The sequence below is a fragment of the Tasmannia lanceolata genome, unplaced genomic scaffold, assembly GCF_043159265.1.
Source record: "Tasmannia lanceolata isolate RefF3 unplaced genomic scaffold, GAP_Taslan_0.1 ptg000008l, whole genome shotgun sequence".
NCBI classification, from domain to species: domain Eukaryota; kingdom Viridiplantae; phylum Streptophyta; class Magnoliopsida; order Canellales; family Winteraceae; genus Tasmannia; species Tasmannia lanceolata.
Window position 1 is genome coordinate 19,354,427 of NW_027518685.1, and position 20,394 is coordinate 19,374,820.

General features: G+C 36.4%; 1 protein-coding gene across 4 annotated transcripts in view; it reads left to right on the forward strand.

Moving 5' to 3' along the window:
- ABA3 (molybdenum cofactor sulfurase (LOS5) (ABA3)) overlaps nt 1-20,394 on the forward strand; it is a 67,794-nt gene that overhangs the window by 31,908 nt on the left and 15,492 nt on the right. For all 4 annotated transcript variants that reach the window (XR_013253037.1, XM_077388371.1, XM_077388370.1 and 1 more), the window contains exons 12-17: nt 915-1,037; nt 4,001-4,078; nt 4,242-4,343; nt 13,234-13,333; nt 15,263-15,373; nt 18,813-18,877. Coding sequence is in view for 3 of the 4 variants with exons in the window: in XM_077388371.1 (XP_077244486.1) it covers nt 915-1,037; nt 4,001-4,078; nt 4,242-4,343; nt 13,234-13,333; nt 15,263-15,373; nt 18,813-18,877 (579 nt within the window). In the remaining variant the exon portion in view is untranslated. The remainder of the gene's footprint in view (nt 1-914; nt 1,038-4,000; nt 4,079-4,241; nt 4,344-13,233; nt 13,334-15,262; nt 15,374-18,812; nt 18,878-20,394) is intronic.

Below are 20,394 nucleotides of genomic sequence, written 5' to 3' on the forward strand. Positions count from 1 at the left end.
AGATTTCCCGGAGATCGCAACGATTACAGGATTGGCGACACGCGCTGACTTCATCTTCATCGTAATATGGGAGATAGGGTTTTATGTGAAACCTTTTTTTTGCTATTCATTAAGTATTTTGTTTGTTTTATTTAGTGGGCCGATTAATAGGCCTTAGTTTCTTTTGGTTTAGGAAGTTGGACAGGGGAGTTCGAATATTTAGGGAGCTAGAGGTTTTCTATGAGGGTTGCTTGGTATCCAAGTTTAAAGATGAGATTTTTATCGAACTGCTGTTTTTTTGTTTGATACTTTGATCTTTTTGTAAGTAAATATTATATACAACTTTAAGGTTTTAAAAATACTAATTTATAAATTAATCAATGTTATTCTAAGCTCTGACACTTTTTACAACATCATTCTTACAATCAACTCTGAATTCCAAATGACTTTCACGGTGCAATCTCTGGCTGCTGCACTCAACTCTTTGTATTGCGTACTGGTTCAACAGCACTAATGAATTGATTACTCTTGAAACCATCTATATCGATTGCCTTCTCTGAATGCATCACTCTATTTCTTCGTGGCATGGATCTTTTCTTTTAGTTATTGGGTGATATTGAATTCTTGATCTTTTCATATGCTTCCATAGTTGGATCATAGTTCCCCACTCCCCAAAAAATTAGCTCTTTCTCAGAGCATTTGTGAAACCCTAGGTGGAGAAAATGTATCCAAATCATAAAGTTTCATATGTGTATGTATTATGCTTATAAGCTTTTTAGTATGTCATTTCAGACTTTGGCATGAGTTCATCAGATTTTATCATGTGCCTTCGAGTTTGTTCTTTGATTTTGCTGTAATTTATCGATTCTTCATTTAGTATTTGTTTGTACTTGTAGTGAATTTATTAATATTTGTTAAATTTTATTTCCCTAAAGGTATCATCTTGTCATATGGATATGGGTCCTACAGTGGCATTTAATTTGAAGAGACCAGATGGATCTTGGTATGGATATCGTGAGGTGGAAAAATTGGCTTCCCTCTCCGGGATTCAGTTGCGGGTAATAATCGAGAAATTCTATTCTTTTTATGTATTTTAGTTTTAAAAAAATTATATTTTGTTTAAGAGGTATTTATAATGAATCATTATTTCTTCACAATGTGAATTTTTGGTGCATTGCTCTTACTTAACAGAACACACTTTCTTTTACGACTCAATTGGAGACTTGTATTGACTAGGTGTGAAATACATAGGTGAGTCATTAGTAAAGTCCAACATGTCCAAATACTGACCTTTTTCAACATGTCCAAATGAACTACACATGAGCCAATTCGGCAGACTAAACTATAACGTAGCCATTTTGACTTGTCACAGGCATAGCTATGAGTTGCCAAATTGTCTATGCCGACCTAATCATTGAAGGTTTCCATTTTATATCTTAAATTATTCAGTGACATTTCCGAATCTTGGCTTGACCTGTTGGATAGTTGTGAGCGAACAAGGCTTATTAGGTATCTCTAAAACATTGGGTCCAAGGGTGAATCATTTGTACTATAATGTGTTGGAGCTTAACACACGTATGTGTTTGATAATAGTTGTTGTGAGAATGGTTCCAAGTTTTGATGCCTTGGTGCACAATATCATTGGTTGAGTGGGAAGATTTTAGTAATATATTTCAAATGACTTCCAATTTCTGTAGTCACCTCATTTCTTGATCTAGCTCTTTTGAATCAAGTATGAGCTAGGGAATTAGGGATGAGCTGATATGGATGTCAAATCTGGGTGTGGGTAATGGAGATTGGAAGGGTAAAAGAGATGTGCTTAACCTTAACATTGGATGATGCTGAGTGAACATGACTCCCTAGATGTTCCAACTAGGGTCGCAACTCGGGTTGGGCAGGTCGGGTTTTCCGGAACCCTACCCAACCCAAGAAACTATCTCGGGTCAGGTCGGGTCAGGTTTTTTTTTTTGTGGAAAAACCCACGATTCATAAACCCGGCCCTACCTGATATAGTTTCTCGGGTCGGGTCGGGTTGGGTTTTTTCACATTGTCGCGGAATTCAATTAACTCTAAATATATTCTTGGAATGCCAAGAAATAGATAGAAAACTATTCCTCCATGAGAACCACTGAAAAATTAGAAATGGGTATACTCTGTTTTCTCCTTAATGTTTAGAGAGAGTGATCGACAGACCAAGTGAAAATAATTTCATTTAGGGCTTCAGTTTAATGATAACCAAGAGCTTGAGTTTAATGCTAACCAATCCTCCGTAGGTACATAGCAGAAAGAGTATTCAGAAGTCCAATTTGTGGCAGCAAATTTCTAAAGAATAAAATATATCAGATAACAATGTAGTACGTTATTTTTGGTCATTGCTTATTAGAAGATTCATGAAACATGTTCTCTGTACACATTTGAAAACATGCACATCATTTTAAAGTAGCATCGAATTAGAATGATATTTTGGGCTATTGATTATCTACAGTGAGCCCAACATATAGATGGAACTGAACTAGGGCAAAAACTTCTCATAGTCATCAAAACCCAAAATGCTTGAAATCCAGAACTAACAAAATGAAAGAAAATATAGAAAATAAAAAGCCACCTAAAAAATATTTATTTCTGTAAAATGTGTGCAGATCTGCAGAGTTTGATCTAACTTCAAGCCATAACCAGGGTCCTTAAATCAAGAAAGAAAAACCACGTCTCTGCAGATACAGAGAATATCTGAACAGATATTGTAGAAATACTATTAATTTCAGCCACTATGAAAAGATTCAGGGAAATAATGGGAATGGAAGAAAGTAAAAGCTAAAAAACTACTTACTCTGAAAGTCACCACCATTTCTGCAAATAGAGCGAGATGAGGTCTGGAAACCCTAAAAGCCCTTTCTCCGTGGAAGGAAGAGAGAGTGAAAGAGACGAAGTTAAAGACGATTTTGAGAGAGAGATGCGATTTGGAAACCCTAGAAGCCCCTTCTTTGTGGAGGGAAGCGGCAGTGAAAGAAGACTAAGAGGAAAAGCTGAGAAAATAATGCGGGTAAATAGTGCGGGTCGGGTTTTCCCCTTTAAACCCGACCCTACCCGAGAAATACTCGGGTTTTTAAGATCTAAACCCGACCCTACCCTAAACCCACCTATTTGAAACCCGACCCAGGGTTTTTTCGGGCCGGGCTGATGCGGGTCGGGTAAAACCCGACCCAAGTTGCAACCCTAGTTCCAACCCACATAGTATGTAAATGATTGACGACAAGGTTGACTTGGAGGTTTTGGACTTTTGATCATTGTTGACACTATTTTGATGGTGTGTGTGAGAGAGAGGAGCTTTGCTAAACCATCAACATCCTCCTTTAAGTCCATTTTTCGTGGGTGTGGGCATTTGACACTATATTTTAATCAATTCTAAAAATTTAGTACTTTTACACAATAATATGGTTACATTTGGGAATTTTAATTGGCTAAGAAAATGTAGGGTTTTATTACCTTATAAAAGCTTATGACTAAGATGAATAAAACATAAATTTGTGTTAGTAGTATTCAGAGAAAAAAAAGATGGACGAGACTTGTAAGCGTCACACTGAACACATGAAGTCTCGAAATCTGATACTTGTCCGGCATGGGTACTTCCCCAATCAAAAAAATCCATGTATGTTTTCTCAGTTTTGTCTTGTCTTGAGTCATGCTAGATGTGATTTACCCCTTATAAGCTTCAATTGACTAAGTTGGTGAGTAAAGGTGCAGTCACCATAGTAGTTATCGGGAAAAAACCAATATGGGTATATCTTGTTTGTCGTTGTAGTAGATGCAGTCACTCTATTAAATAAACATAAATAAAATGCTTCTAATAATCTTCATGTTAATTAATAGATTATATTCGTATTGTTGGAGGATTTTTTTATGATCCTTGCATGGAATTAAATGAAGCAGCGAATAATTACAATGACTGAGAATAATAAGATGATTGAGAAACCAATATATTAAATCTGGTTTGTTCTTGATGTTGTTGCCATGTTTTCTTTAGACAGGATGCTTTTGCAATCCTGGTGCGTGCTCAAAATATCTCGGTTTATCTCACTCTGATCTTCTTTCAAACATAGAGGTACATCTTATACTCTTTTATTGTCCATGGTTTTTAGTGCTGTGATATCCGATGGCTAATCTCATGATGAATATACTAAATGGGCCATTGCTAATTACATAATTTTATATAATTGCAAGAATATCACAATTATGTGTATTATTAAATTTTTTTTCAAAGGCAGGTTGGACATGTTTGTTGGGATGATCATGACATAATAAATGGGAAACCAACAGGAGCTGTTAGGATATCCTTTGGTTATATGTCAACATTTGAAGATGCTAAGGTGGAGTATCCTCACATTCTTTATTTTTCTAATGCCTTTTGATTTTTTTCTATAAGTAACACCGCTGTATGATTCTATGAACGAACCCTTGCCAGGTTACAAACTTTATGGCTATTGCATTTTTTACTTTTCGAAAACTTCAGCCTATTTCTTTCCCCCTTTTTTTCCTTTACATGTTGGGAAGTATCAGACATTTATGTTTGTTTCTTTGATTAATTGGAAGTGCATCTATTTATTAGTTAGAGATGCTTTTAGATGACCAACTCAAATATGCTGGCAATGAATGGATTATGAATATCGCATATAGTTCTAACAAAGATGCAATCTACAACTTGTTTTTTTTTCTAATTAATTATATTAGGAATCCCTCTCCATCGATAGGAGAAATATTACGAAAAAAATGGTAAAGAAGTATTTTTCTCAATTTCCTAGAGTAGTCTACAGCATGAGTTGAAAGCACCAAGTAGGTGTGGCACACCTTCATGATTGCTTGGTGGAAGTGTATTTTCAAATAATTTCTCACTGGTTCTTTGAACTAGTGCAAGACGATTGACACACCGAGGAGGCTGTGTACTAGCATCTTTTGGCTGTTCACAAGAGTACACCCTTTATAGACTGGATAAAGATAGATGATAGAGATAGAAGAGAGCTATGAGGTGAGAGCTCATGGGTAATGATAGAAGGCGAGGGAATACTACGGTTTTGGATTTCTGATCCATACATACATACCACTGCACCCGAGATGGGTTTTATATAAACTCCATCAGGTTTTCTCAATTCAAATCTACGTTTGAGATGAGAGAACTTAAGCTCTATATTGCTTCCAAAAAAAACAAAAAATTCAGCTCTATATAATCTGATTCTATTTAGAATTGGGATTATTACAAATGTACCTCTAACTTCTCTATGCTTCCTAATTTACAGAAATAACCTATCTTTCCAAATAATTGTGTCTTCTTTCTTAATGAATAAAGTGACATGATATTCCAAGTATTAAGAGAATGACCTTATCCCCTTTAATACTCAGAATGCTCTATTTACTTCTCATAAATTATTAATGAAATGGCATCAAGCAGACAGAGTCAAAATGTTATATTTATTCCTCGCAAATTATATTCGAATGGCTCAAGTGGACTCTGAATCTCTCTCCATTATGTATCTAACTATAATCTCTCATATTGAGACCTAATCAAGTGAGGTCTTCAGGGCACAAACATCTTCTCAACACTATGAGCGATGTATTAAATCTTCATCTAACTTCTTTTCCAACTCCACATAGCCTGACCTAGACTTGCATAACATACATCGTAAGCGAATTAGCTTCATTCCCACACGAGTTTTAACTTAGAGCCTCCATCCACTCTAACATGCATTTATCGACTCGTATAGTAAACAAATATTTCATGAACCAATTAACTAAATACATACATTTAAAAAACAATTTGTTAATCTACGATTAAACACTCAACAACACCAGCAGATAAGCAGTATAACTGTGCACCATGATCGTCGGGTCAAAATCAAGAATCGTGTCCTACGATTATATATATATATATATATATATATATATATATATATTATGCCTGTTATATATATATATATATATATATATATATATATATATAACAGGCATAATATAATATAACGAGATCTTTCTCAAGCACATATGTTATTCGATATTTGTCTAGCCACTTTCCCAGCAATGTCCCAGCCAGCCATCACGGTTTTAGGTAAATATGCCAAAGTAGAGTCGCCATGCATCAACCTCCTATACCTATATGTAATGGTCTTCAGCATATGCTATATGATACAAGACCATCTGTTTTGGTATAATTCTAGAAAGCTTTAATAAAAATCTCAAACTAGGTGTATTGTCCCATATTTACACCAGGTAGGATAAGTTCTTATCAACTTTGGTTAACTAAATTGTATTTGGCATTCTATCCTGGTTTACGACAATACATATGTTCATCCTGATCTTTTAAGGAATCAGTGTTGCTTATCACCTTCGTGTGATTAACCTTGTCCTGCTCAACATGTTTGGTCTTGCTACGCAAGTAGTAGACCAGCCTATCGTTGATCCTTAGCTGATTATATGCTTAAATTGACTATTTATTCTAGTTTCAACCTGCATTATCACAAGAATGCAATAATAAGAAATATCCATAGGTTAGGTAAAATATAATCGCATTAACCATCATGCATAATTCAACATGTACTCAACATATCCGTGTAAAATTGACTTAAAGGCCACACCACTGTCTAACATCTCAATTCAATGAAAAACAGTTAGTGAATCCCATATAATGACTCAGTCATAGCCTCTAGCTTGAATTAAAGTTATGCCATTTTAAAGCGCCAAAGTTTCAATATACCAAGCATTAGCTCCCCCCATCTTCATTGAGAAAGCACCCATTGAGCTAGCATCCCCTGTGCTGCTTTCATATTACTATCAAAATACAATTTATCCACCCACTTGAAATGAACTCAAACCTTTTATTTCCTTGAGATACCTCCTCGGTCATGCTGTACTTTTTGATTTTGGTTTAGTGATATTTCATCATCATAAACAGAAAAAAAAACACTTCAAATCTTCTGGGCTGTTTGGATATGTGAATTTTAGAATCCGGGTGTTAGTTTGACAGCAGTGTAAAATTCTGGATTTTACAATCCATTATCCTGGATTTTAAGTAAGAAATTCAGGTTTTAGAAATCTCTCCCCCATCAGAAAACGACGGATGGTCTCCTCCTCTCGTCTCTCATCCAGGATTTTGAGGAAATCCAAGATTCTAAAATCCGTGTATCCAAACGGCCCCTCTGCTTTAGCATGTGAATAAAATCCATTTGCGTCCACCTAATCTAGTATTGGTTGAGATAGGATGATACAAATAAAACTAGTTGAAGTTGTCACTTCACAAACCATGCAAAAAAAAAATGTCACTTTACAAATTTCCATGACAATTCATTGGGTCACTCCGTTGCAATATGAAACGTCATTTTGTGGACAATTGGGTACTCCTTTCAAGCCATGTGAATGAGAAAACTCTCAATGTGGGCTTAGGATACCAAAGATGACAATCCAGGTGAATGACTCATTTTTTATTCATGGCTAGCCTTGTGAATGAGAAAACTCTCAATGTGGGCTTAGGATACCAAAGATTCCAATCTATCTCATTCATTCTCTTATCCTTTAGTTTGAGACTTAGACAATTAAAGGTAAGAAACCTTTCTATCAACCAATAAAATGAGCAATACTTTGTATGTGATCCCCAAAGGTGGACCAAACTCTCATGAAGATTGATCGCTTGCCTAGAATCCCCTAGATCAAAGGAAATTATCTAGATCGAGAACCCCATGTTAGAATTAGTGCCCTAAAAGCCAGTACAGTTCATATATCTTGTCACATTAAAATTAATAAAGGAAATATTTCATGACATTTATTGGGTATTAACAGATTGAATATGTTTGATGTGCTTATTATTTGGCACATATTCTTCCTTATGTAGCAAAGCAGGAATACCATGCTCAATGATTCACAAATCCTAAGGAGCAGTGAGATATGTTATTCTGGTTATTTGCAGACCTTAAAAGTTCCTACCTGGGGTTGAGATTTGGACATCTCCTCCGGTACACAACCAACACTAGTCTTGTCTACATGATCTTGTCTTGAAGTGGCTTATCTTAGTCACTTGGGTAGTGGACCCTAAGCAAGAAGAGTGGGTGCGACAATAGGGATTGGGCACTGAACATGATCACATTAGAATAGCCTGTGGATAAGAGTAAGGCTATTCTACCAGACATGACCCTTTATATGTCCTTAGACTTGAGGGGTCATATTGGTTTGTGGGCCCGGCCTAGATTCTTGGTCTATCTAACCGTGGTTCTTCTATGGATCACCAGAGGGTAGTGCTGGAGTCTTGGACAAACCCACGAGGCTAATAGGGATACCCGACATGGAATTCTCCGCCGCAATTACGGGGAGATCATCTGCAGTTTCGGTCAGATAGGCCTATAAAATAGCTTGGCCAAGCAGATTTGATAAATGGTTTATCAGATGTTTTATTAAAACACTTGTATGTTTTTTAAATAGTTTTTGCAAATGCATTTGTGGCCTTAACTGCTTGACTGGAAGGTATATTGTGAGTGGGTCCAAGGGGTAGTAATTGTCCACCCCCCATAGGACTCGTAGATGTGGAATGGAGAAGGGACCTGCACATATTGGATGTGATTCATGATGATTTGACGGTCATCGCAGGGTTAGGTCTCAATGGAGGCCACCAATCTAATGCGATTGTAGTTATTGACTACTGAATAAAATCGTAGTAGGCCCATTATTGGGTTCTGCAGGATCGACCGTCGGATCCTTGCAATGATCCCTCTCACAACTCGAATGGACCCATTTATATCCTTGGATAAGGGTCCCGCATTTACTAGATTGCACGGACGGACTAGATTTGTCGCATTTGATGCGAGGGAAAAGATTTGCGTAATCCTTTGGTGGATACACACCGGATGACGCATTTGGAATACCCAAAGAGTTAATTGTTAAGTTAGGGGTATTTTGAAAATTATAGGATAATATGGATGGAGCTTTTATCCCATTGGATGGGAGGAAACAAAATTATTTTATTAGAAAAATTAAATAACAAGTGTTTATTTAGCTTATAGACCCGTTTTACTAAAACAGTCATAACTCTCTGACCTTTTGGCCAAATTGAGTGTTTAAATACTCATTGGAAAGATCTTTTAAAGGGCTACTACGTAGTTTATGACTTTTCCAGATTCTTTCATCTAGTAGTCCGAAAATGGGCTTGAAAATTGGTTAGCAGCTTTGTAGTGGGAAAGTGGAAAAAGAGAGAATGTAGGAGAGATTTTTGGAGTTATTTTAGGAATTTAATTTGAGCCAATTGGGAACGTTTATCAAAGGGGAAAAAGGTGTTTCCACTTGTGGGAGACACTTCCAAATTAGTATTAAAGATTTCCAATTAAATCTTTTTTCTTTTTAATGAAAAAGATAAAAGCTAGTTTTCTGAATTAGCTAGTTTTAAGGAGAATTAATTGGAAACTTTAAAGGAGGAAAGCAAAAAACTATATAAACACATATGAGAACGTTTTCTACAGATTTTAGGACTGGAAAATTTGTTCTCCCCTTTTGGGAAAATGTTCCAAACATTTTCTTTTATCTTTCCCTTCTCCTCTCAAGTTCTCTCTCTCTCTCTCTCTCTCTCTCTCTCTCTCTCTCTCTCCTAGTTTTTCAATTCTAGTACAAATTGTTTTGAGAAAAAACCTAAAGCTCCATTAAGAAAATTTAAATACATATCCAAAGGTGCTGATAGATCAGTGCATATGTTTGAAGAAAAGTTCTTCAACTTCCCTTCGCGTAATTGAAGGAATCCATCTGTTCAACTTGCGGGTCTGCGGCGATCGGATCGTTCGTGGCCGTTCGGGGAGTAGATCAAGCAGAGGCTGATATTACGACCAGTTACAAAGGTATTTTTATGTCTTATATTTTTAATTATATCACCATCAGATCATCTAGACCCTATGACCTAGGTTAACGGGCGAAATTGACGAGAAATTTTTTGGTCTACACGATTTCTAGTTCCACTGTGCGCAGTGATTTCGCATGGGGTGAAAACCCTTCCATCACCCCAATGGTGGGTCAAAATCTCATGAAGATTGATTTTTTGCTTAGATCCTCTTGGTCAAAGGAAATTATCTGGACAGAGATTCAACCTCCATGAGTAGGAGCCCAATGAACTGTTACCATGCAATCAACATCTCAATGATTGGAAAACCGTAACACCCCCATTGCTTGGCAGTGTTCTTTGAACTAAGTTAGCAATTGCCTTGACCACAAGGATGAATAAAAATGGTTACGGAGGATTACTTTGACGTTGGCCTTGCAAAATCCCAAATAATCTTTCTTGGCCATCATTAATTAAGATAGAAAATAGAACGGTATATAGAAATCACCATACCCAATTGCTCATGTTTGGGCTAAATGTCATTCTCTGAAGAACCCAAAACAGGGGTTGCTGCATGTGATTTCCGATTTTTATAAGGTCAATATTGGTAACTGTTTTCCGAAGGCACTTTGAGAAGAGAAAAAGGAGGCTGATTGGATAGATTCAGTAACCTTCCTTTGAGAAGAAAGTGTTATCTGTGTTGGGAATGAGAGGAAGGAAGTGTCAGTTGCCAAAATTAGATTTACAGCTTTCGAAAAGTTTGTCCATCAGTTGTGTGATATTACTTGCTGTCATATATTGTAGAACACCAGAAAGATGGGTAATCCATTAGGTCCCAAGGCCTCACCTCTAGGAACAGAAGGAACCCCTTCTCGTCTACTTGCAAAATAAGGATTTAAGGGAAGATTTTGTATTGATGAGGTCATACTATACAATTCCTTTATAAGCGAGACCTCTATAACCTTTTAAAGGAGTCATATGATGGAAACTTCATGCTTATGAAAATTGATAGGTACATCGAGTGAAGCATTATGTGACACCATTTTCTAACCTTGGACATTATAAAATGTTGAAAGAAGGCTGTAGTCTCCTTTACCTGTAAATTGGTCTTCATCTCCTAAAGGTCTCCTGTTGAGAGAGAACCTCAAACAATTCATGCCTTATCTTTTCCTTTTTCTTATTCTTGATAAGAAACATTATTTTGTTAAGAGTATCGCTTGTGTAATTAGTCATTTACCATCAAATGGTAACCATTCATTGTTTGGCTACACATGGCCAGGCAAACATTTTGAACTGATCAAATAGGTTAATTCTGTAATGTTCCTTTGCCGAACAGTTGCCTCCTCTCTCCTACCAGCTGCTTATTATCGCCATTCTCTTCTTCTCCCACCGTTACCTCCTCAATGTCACAATCGTTGCTGGCGATACCAACACCTCCATCTTTTTCCACCCTCCAAAACTATTGTGCCACTTTCCTTCTTGACTGTTCTCACCACTGGACGCTAACCTTTTCCATTGTCTCTCTCCCTCGCCTATTCAACCCTGATGATTGATTAGCCTAACACCTCTCTGCGCCTCTTTCTCTCCTCTGGCCATGACATTCCTCCCCCTCTCAGTTGTTGGCCATTTTCCATTGAACAACAGGCTGGATTTAGAAATAGTGGAACTCTCTTGTTTCTTCTGACAATAATTCCCTAAGACGTTTCATCTCCTGCAGTATATTCGAAGTATTCCAAAGTGCCATCATTGGGTTTTTTTTCAAAGAGGTACCTTAGAGGAGTTTGATTAATAAATGGTTGGAGTATGCAGTGACTTCTCAGAAAATTATAGATATGATGTGTGGTGCTATCGTTTCTTGAATGCTTAAATCTGAAATTCAATGGTAGCAGAAAAAATGAATTGAAGGGCTCAAGGAGAGCATAGGGGCACTGGTTTGGTGTTGGCATCTGTGATAATCTGGTGAGACACTTTTGATTTTGGGGGCTGATGCTGGCGATTCGATGCCTTTCTGGTAGAGATGCTAGCAGGCTGAAGTCTTTAGGCTGGGCTCTGATGAGGTTTGAAGGCTGTTGTCTGCTCGTCATTAATTAGTTAAGGTCCCTCACCTTCCATGGGGTTTTTCTATTACGTTTTTCTACTTTAAAGAAACAGATATTTATCTGAATTTCTCAGGTTGCTGTTTTCTTATATTCATAACTCAGAAAATTCTTCGGCCGATTGTTTGGAAATTTTAAGATTACTTGAAGTGATATTATATTTTTCCATTATATGCCAAATTACTGAGGTGTCACCAGATGTTGGGCCCTTGAGTTTGGCCTTCTTTTATTTCTTTTTGTTTTGTAATAATTTTATTTCACCTCTTCAATGTGAAAGGAAAAACAATCGCTAAAAAAAAAACGAAGTACTTTGTGTTTGGCATTCTGGCTTCTAACTAGTACTAACTGCCAATGGTCATCCTTATTTTTTAGAAAGTGATTACAATTGGTACTGGGTCAGATCTGGCTTCTAAATCACCAATGGTAGAAAAATGTAATCATGCAATAGCTGAAATACATGATTGAAATGTAAAATGTATCATTCAACCTAGAAACTAGGATTAGCTATTGAAACAGAAAACATATCACTCAACTTACAAGCACAGGATATTATGTGGAAATGAGCTTTTCTATGACCTACTACTACTTGAGCAGTGCTTAAACATATAAAAATAGTCACTAGTTAAAAACTTCCACCACATGAAAGCCCAAGTGTCGTAGTTTTGTTTATTCAACTTCTTGATTTGAATAGCATGTGCCGGATCAGCCATGATAGCTCACAAAGAGAAAGGGAACTAGAAGTTTCACTTAGCTTAGGTCTATACGGATAATGACGAGGGAATAAAAATCAAGAAATGCAGCCTTATCTGATATCAAATGGCCTTTAGTAACTGCTATAAAATCATGGTTGCGTGAAACAAATGAAATGGATGATATCATTGGCATAAATTAATAAAAATGCAAAAAGTCAAATCCTAAAATTGAACAGCAGGGAAAAATAAATAGATAGGCAGAAAACCCTAGAATGCTTATAATACGACTGAAACACTCAATATAGTAGGAAATAAAAGAATGATAAAAATGTCCTTAGATAAGTGTTGCAAGATGGCAATCTAGTCAAAGCTTAGTTTCAACTTCTACACGTGCGTGACTTTCAGTTATTGTGTTGGTTCTATGGAAAAAATGCATTCTCCGTGAGAATAGTTCCGTGAATAGCTTTCATTTAATTTGTGTTCAGTCTTGTGCCTAATGTTGACCAAGTATGAATGTGTTCCATTTTATTCCAATTTTACATTTTCCAGTTTGCATATGTTCTTTTCTCATTTGCATCATTAAGTGTTATGCTGAGACTTACTCATTTTACATTTTTACTCTCATCATTTGCAGAAATTCATCAGCTTTGTTGTACGCTCTTTCGTATCAATGCCAAATCCAAACGGAAAAGGATTTCCATGGAAAACAAAGATGACTTCCATCTCGAGTGAAGGTATTTCTCTAGGCATTGATATCTTTTGTTACTTTTTCAGGATTTATTTGTATTATGTTGATAAACAGCTAATTAGTCCCTCTCAATTTTTATCACTTTTGAAAGGTGGAACTTTACCTAGATGTCTGTCTCTTTTCTTTGCGTGATCTTGCCCCTGGGCTACATGACAATGTTTCTTTGTATTTTAAACCATCTAAAGATGGTTTTAGTAAATTTATGCATGGTTTGTTGGAGAAAGAGTACTAAGGTGATAAGATATTTCTTTAATAGAAGTTCAACACCAAAGACTTGGGAAAGCTTTGATAAGTTATCGGCATTGAAGTTGTGTGGTCCATCAAAAGAAGTTGAGATTCTGATTCAAATACTAATCTTACTACTGATCAAGGAGAGTTACGGGATGATCCAAGTAGATATCATCTTGTTTGGACGTCAATATGCATTTAACATTGTTATTCAGTTTATGTACTCACCTACAGCTCTTTATTAGAAATTTGTAGCGCAGGTCATGGGATATCTCATGGAATCTCCCAGCGTGGTTTGTTGTCTGAGGCTAATGGGCATTTACAGGGCACTAGGTCTGATTAGGCTGCTCACTTTTCAACCGAAGGTCTACTACTGACTATTGAACTTTTCTTGGTGGTAACCAAGGCTTTATATTTAAGTTTCTGTCTCAGTTCAGGTCACCACGGAAATAGAAATGTTTCGCTGTTTCGTTTCGATTGGAAATTTCGGTGAAAATTCCTGTAAAATCATAGATATGTATGGGAACATAAGTAAATTATAGAATTTTAAGATGAAACTTCAGGAAATGGTAGAATAAGCGTAAATACACACTTAGAAACCATCACATGAGCAGCACAACCATCCGATAATAGTTCAATAACATCGAACACCTAGTGACATGCATTGTCGTGCATGTTTGATAATTTAATGTGCATCACATTTCATGTGTAATTCATATAAATATTTATACGTAATACATACACCACATTCCATATGCAATTCATACAAATATAATTATATAACGCATACTGTTATAGTATACCACTAATGAACTTACGATTTTGGTATCATTTTGGTGGGGATAGAAACAGAAACATTGTTTGTTTCGTATCCGTTCGGCGGAAATTTTAAATAATGGTAGTAACCCAGTGACATGGAGGAGTAAAAAACAAAGTGGGGTGGCTTGTTCAAGTGCAGAAGCAGAATATCGGGCTATGGCTCATATCATTTGTGAATTGACTCGGTTAAAGAATTTACTGTAGGAGCTGTGATTTCAAGTGAAGTTTCTTGTGCAGCTATTTTGTGGCAACTGAGTTGATGTGCATATAGACTCTAATCCAGCGCTTCCATGTCGTGCAAGAGAAGGTTATGATTGGAGACAATCTAGTCCATTTGTGAAGTTATTAAGTCAGGACGTGTTCATACTGTCTATTCTATGCATATAGCGTCTAATCCAGCGCTTCCATGTCGTGCAAGAGAAGGTTATGATTGGAGACTATCGAGTCCATTTGCGAAGTCATTGAGTCAGGACATGAGCATAGTATACTCATAGTATACTGAGTTGGGATTATATGATGTATTTCCTAGCTTGAGGGTGTGTGTTGGAATATGTTTACAGTAGTATATGAATACTACAACGTGGGTGAGGGAATGTATTATCTTTGAACTCACGATTCTCTTCTCTTCTCTTCTTTACTCCTTTCTCTCTTTGTTTATTGCCCTAGCCCAGCCATTAACACATTACGTATTTGTCCTCATTCAATTTTTATTCTGGGATTTCACTAGCAAAATTTCATGGATTCTGATAGAAGGTAGTGTAGGCATTATCTGTCTTTACATTTTTACTATTCTATCGAATTGCTATACATTTTCACTGTTCTATTGTATTACCCTGTTTTGAATTTTTTATGGGTGTATAAATTGCAGGCATTAAAAGAAGCAGTTTGATGGGAGGTATTTATCTGAGGTCCATTATTGTCTACCCAATAAAATCATGTGCTGGATTTAGTGTGGATAGTTGGCTTCTGAGCAATAATGGTAACCTTCTATGCTGTATCTGTTATCTCCTAGTTAGTCACAGAATTAGGCTAAGATAATCAATGCATCAAAGTTGAAATTCAAGTTAACATGTCTGTAGTTTAAAGTCATTTGAAATTTGTGTGAAATATGTACCCTTAGCCTTGACACTATTTTGTATGCACTTACCTATGAACAAAGCATGAGATTCACATAATGATATCTTGCCTAGGGTTATTTCCTTAATATTTTTTTACAGTAAGATGTTACCATAGAGTTTGTCTCTTAAGACATTTTAACCATGGAGAGTTGTTCATGAAAATTCTTTTGTGGATGCTTTTGTAAACATACTTGTGGGTGCCAGTTACTTATTCCACATTTTAATTGAACGACTAATTAAATGTCACACTGATGAATACAAACTCACATCCATTAGTATAATGATGGAGGCACATGTTTATCATGATCCTTTCATTTTAATTATAAAGAGTTTCGTCACTTTGGTTTCTCGTACTCTTTCTATGCTGACTGCTCATTGCATTCAAGGATGTTAAACTTGTGGTGCATAAATGGATGTTCATGCACCTAGACTCTGATACCAATTTGATGCGAACCTAGCTCTGATTCCAATTTGATGCACCTAGGTTTTGATACCAAATTCATACGACCCTAGCTCTGATACCAAATTGGTACAGACATAGGGTTCACATGTTGATTTATGGGAAATAAGGGGAGAGAAAGAGACGGAAGGGTGTACCTTGATGGAAGAGGGGCCTCTTTTCACATTTATTCCAAAGTCTCTCTAGGGTTCCTCCTGTAGGTATTTAATATGGGGATTGAAGGGACTTTTGCCAAGGTTTGTACTTACCAAAAATAGTAATAAATCCGGACTTACTAAAAAAATTCAGTCCTTTACTAAAAATAGTAAGTCTGTGGTGTGTGGGCTTGGGCTTAGATTTAAGGTAGTGCGTCATATATAATGAGCAAATAAAGTGCGTCATAGGGTTGATGTGGACATCTCCTGCAGCTAGGCTAAATAAAATGCTCAACTCAACTCAACAAAACCTTTGTCCCAAACTAGTTGGGGTCGGCTAAATGAATCCTTTAGAAAAAATTCATGAAGAAGGTAAAAGGAATCTACGCGGCTCTAATCCTGGTTCTAGTTGGGTTCTTTTACGTGGATCATTTTCTTCCATTCTATCATATCCAAGGTCATGTTCTATGTTTTGTTCCTAGCTATCAAGTCTTTCCTCACTGTTTCTACCCAAGTTGTTTTCGGTCTGCCCTACCTCTTTTTACTCCATTAATTTGGCACGAGTCGCCTCTTCTCACCGGAGCATCCAAAGGCCTATTTTGAAATGTCCAAACCATCTTAAGCGGTGCTCACTCATCTTCTCCTCAATTGGTGCCACCCCTACCTTTTTACGAATGTCTTCATTTTTAATTCTATCTAACCTTGTGTGGCCGCACATCCATCTAAGCATTCGCATCTCCGCTACACTCATCTTATGCACATACTCATCTTATGCACATGCTACTTCTTGGTGGCCCAACATTCTGAGTCGTACAGCATGGCTGGCCTCACAGCTGTCTTATAAAACTTTCCTTTCAACTTGGTAGGAATTTTACGGTCGCACAGAACTCCTGAGGCAAGCTTCTTCTTCAACCAACCTGCTCTTATTCTATGGTTAACATCATCTTCAATCTCTCCTTCCTTAGGTAGAATTGAACCGAGATAACGAAAGATATCCCTCTTAGGTACCTCATGTCCACTCATATTTACTACTTCCTCATCCCGCCTCCTTACATTACTAAAGTTGCATCCATATATTCTGTCTAAGTTCTACTCAGTCTAAAACCTTTGGATTCCAAAGTAGTTCTCCATAACTCTAATTTAGCATTTACTCCTGCTTTGGTTTCGTCGATTAATACTATGTCATCTACAAATAACATACACCACGGCACCTCATCCTGGATGCCCTCCTTGAGCTCATCCATAACTAGCGTAAAAAGATAAGGGCTTAGAGCTGATCCTTGGTGCAGTCCTATTGTAATTGGAAACTCGCTAGCCGTGCCATCTGTTGTTCTGACACTAGTTACTGCTCCAAGGAAAATAATGCATGTCCAATAGGGAAATAGAAAAAAAAATTTAAATCTAAGGGTTGATATCCAATATTCTGCACATTTGATGGCCGAGACAGGTGAAATGTATGTAAAATTTGTGGCATGGTTTTGAAGATGTATTTTTTTGCAAGAATTATTTACTTTTTAGATACTTTATAGATATTGAAGGTTGAACTCTTGTCACGGGCAAAGGGGATGGATTTCTCGTGTTGGCCACACTGGACATTGGAGATGCTTATTGGGATTGTAAATGATTGATTACTTGATAAATGTCCATCATCACCCTCTCATTTGAATCATCTTAATGATTGACCCTAGGAATCCAAATGATTAATTATTAGAGACATGCTCAAATATTTATTGGTCATAGTAGCTGTTGATTTGTATTTATTGTATTGTTATTTGAAAACTGACCAAATAACCCTTTTTTTAGTTTTCTTACGCAATTTATAATTTTATTTTTTTGTTATGTTTGATTATTCTTTTAAATTCTGCTTGAATAGTTGAATCATCAATTGAAGTCAGCCCCATAGTTTTAAATTGGATGTCGGTCCTGACTGACTGACACCATAGGTACCAATTTCGGCGTCGGCCAGATTTCGGCCAAAATTTCGGAAATTTTGGGATAATGTAATTTTAATTTTTTTTTCGAAATTTACTGTTATTCCGAAATTTTCAGAAATTTCGGCCAGCAAAAATTTCGGGTTATGCTGATTTTTTTAATACCGAAATTTCGGTTTCGGCTGAGCCCGAAACCGAAATTTTAAACCTTGGTCAGCCCTTCCGGCATATCTATTATATTCTATCAACCATTTACTAGTCTGAGATTGTAATGGTTCTTTTACTACATTTGTCATGATCAACTAAGAAGTAATTGAGTATTAATGTCTCCATATCTAAACAATAAATGCTTCAACAAAGACGAGATAAAAATATATATAAATTGAAACAGTAGCTATGCTTTGAGAACTCATAACCGTTGAAGTTTATTTTTGAGATATACCAAATTTGATTTACCATCTGACTTTTGCACTATATGATTACCGTTTCTATTATTACTTAGTAAGATATCCAGAATGCTAGATTTTCTTTAATGTTAATATTATTACAAGAAGATTTTATTGGTTTTTATTTATCTTTGAGCCTTTCTTTTCTGTGCTCAGATTGGTTTATTTCTGAATGTTTTTTTATTTGCTTTATTTCTGAATGTTTCGTGCCGTAGATATGATTTTTTGTTGTGAAAGAAATATTTAGAACCTTTTTTTTTTTTTTTTGAAATGTTGTATTTAGAACCATTACAGCAAATTTTCATTCTTTTGTGTGAATGTTTGGTCAGGACTGCAACACGATCGAGAATGGCTTCTCAAAAGCCCAAGTGGTGAAATTCTTACTCAGAAGAAGGTTAACTCCGTATTCATATGTACTATATTATCAACTTTTTTTGCATCCAAACTGTTATATTGGTGAAATGTTGTAGATATTTTGTATATGTTTAAGTTTCTTTAGTAGACGGACCAATGGTACTTTCTCCAAGTACCTTATTTTATGGGATAAACTTCTCATACTAGACTGACGCTTCTACTTCCCCTCTGTCAACCCATATGACCACCTTGCTTTGCAACAAATTTATCTCTTTCGCCCTTAATGCATTGCAAGTTTACATTTGGAAGAGGCCAAATGAAACCAACACCTCTGGCTTCTTCTCCACCCTTCTTTATGCCACATTGGCTCGCCTCACCACTGTATCCAATGTAACCTTCTTCCCTTCGACAAATATGCTCAGGCTTTCCCTAATAAATAATGCTACTCATAGGTGGGCAAGTCCTATATGAACCAAATTGATCTTGAAGCGAGGTATTTATCCTCTAGCCTGTAAACCTTGAAATTTTCCAAGATTGGAAGATGATCATTCCCTATATTCTCTTACAGAGGTCTCTGAACTCTACGTCATGACAGTCTGGTGTGCAGAAGTCCTTGGAATTGTCAGTGACCAGTTTTGGCGAGTTCCAACACTGGCAGCGTCTATAATGTAGAAAACTTACACTTCTGTGCATGTAATCTGTTATATATATATATATATATATATATATATGAGAGAGAAGTGTTTCTGCGCAGCTGCGCATATAGCTATCTGCGCACTAGTTTCTTAAAATGCTTTTCATTCGCTGATGGTAGTGGGTCCCGCATACATTTTAACGTTTCAACAAAAGAAGAAAAATGACACTCGAGCCCCCGTAGTTTTAACGTACAAAATATAAATGACCCTCTAACATTCAGATTGGAGGGTTAGGATCATCCTATGGAAATGATTTTTGGAGCATAACCTATTTAGGCTATGGCCCATCTAATGGACGGTTTGGATCATCCTATGGTGTGGGCCATACCGTACTTTTAATAAAGTGAGAGTGCCCTCGTAAGAAAACAGTAGTGTTGATAACATTTCCTTTTTTTTTTTTATAGGAATTTGCTAGCAAACTTCTCCTATGCCACTTCTCGGCATGTGGCCATCCTTGTGCAAAGATGCGCACATGGGCAAAGGTTGCTAGCAAAAGCAAAAGTAAGAAAAAAAGTAAAATAGCGAAGTTATAAAGTTTTAAATGAAAAATTACCTAGAAATGGTTCTAAAGTTTGAAAATTACAAAAAAAATACCAACAAGATGTAGTAAGATATGACAATTATCAATCCAAAACTACAAGCAAAAGTAGAAGTTATTACAATTACGGTGAAAAAAATACCAACAACATTACAGACTTTATTTCATTTTATTCATTAACAACTAGCACATACAAGCAGTTCTTTTCAGTTCATACAACTCAAGACAAAAGTTCAAAATCTTCACATCAGTTCAATTGATTTCTTCAACTTGAAAGTGCTTCAAATAGGCATTGCTTCAAAGAACACTTGTCGCGATCCCTGC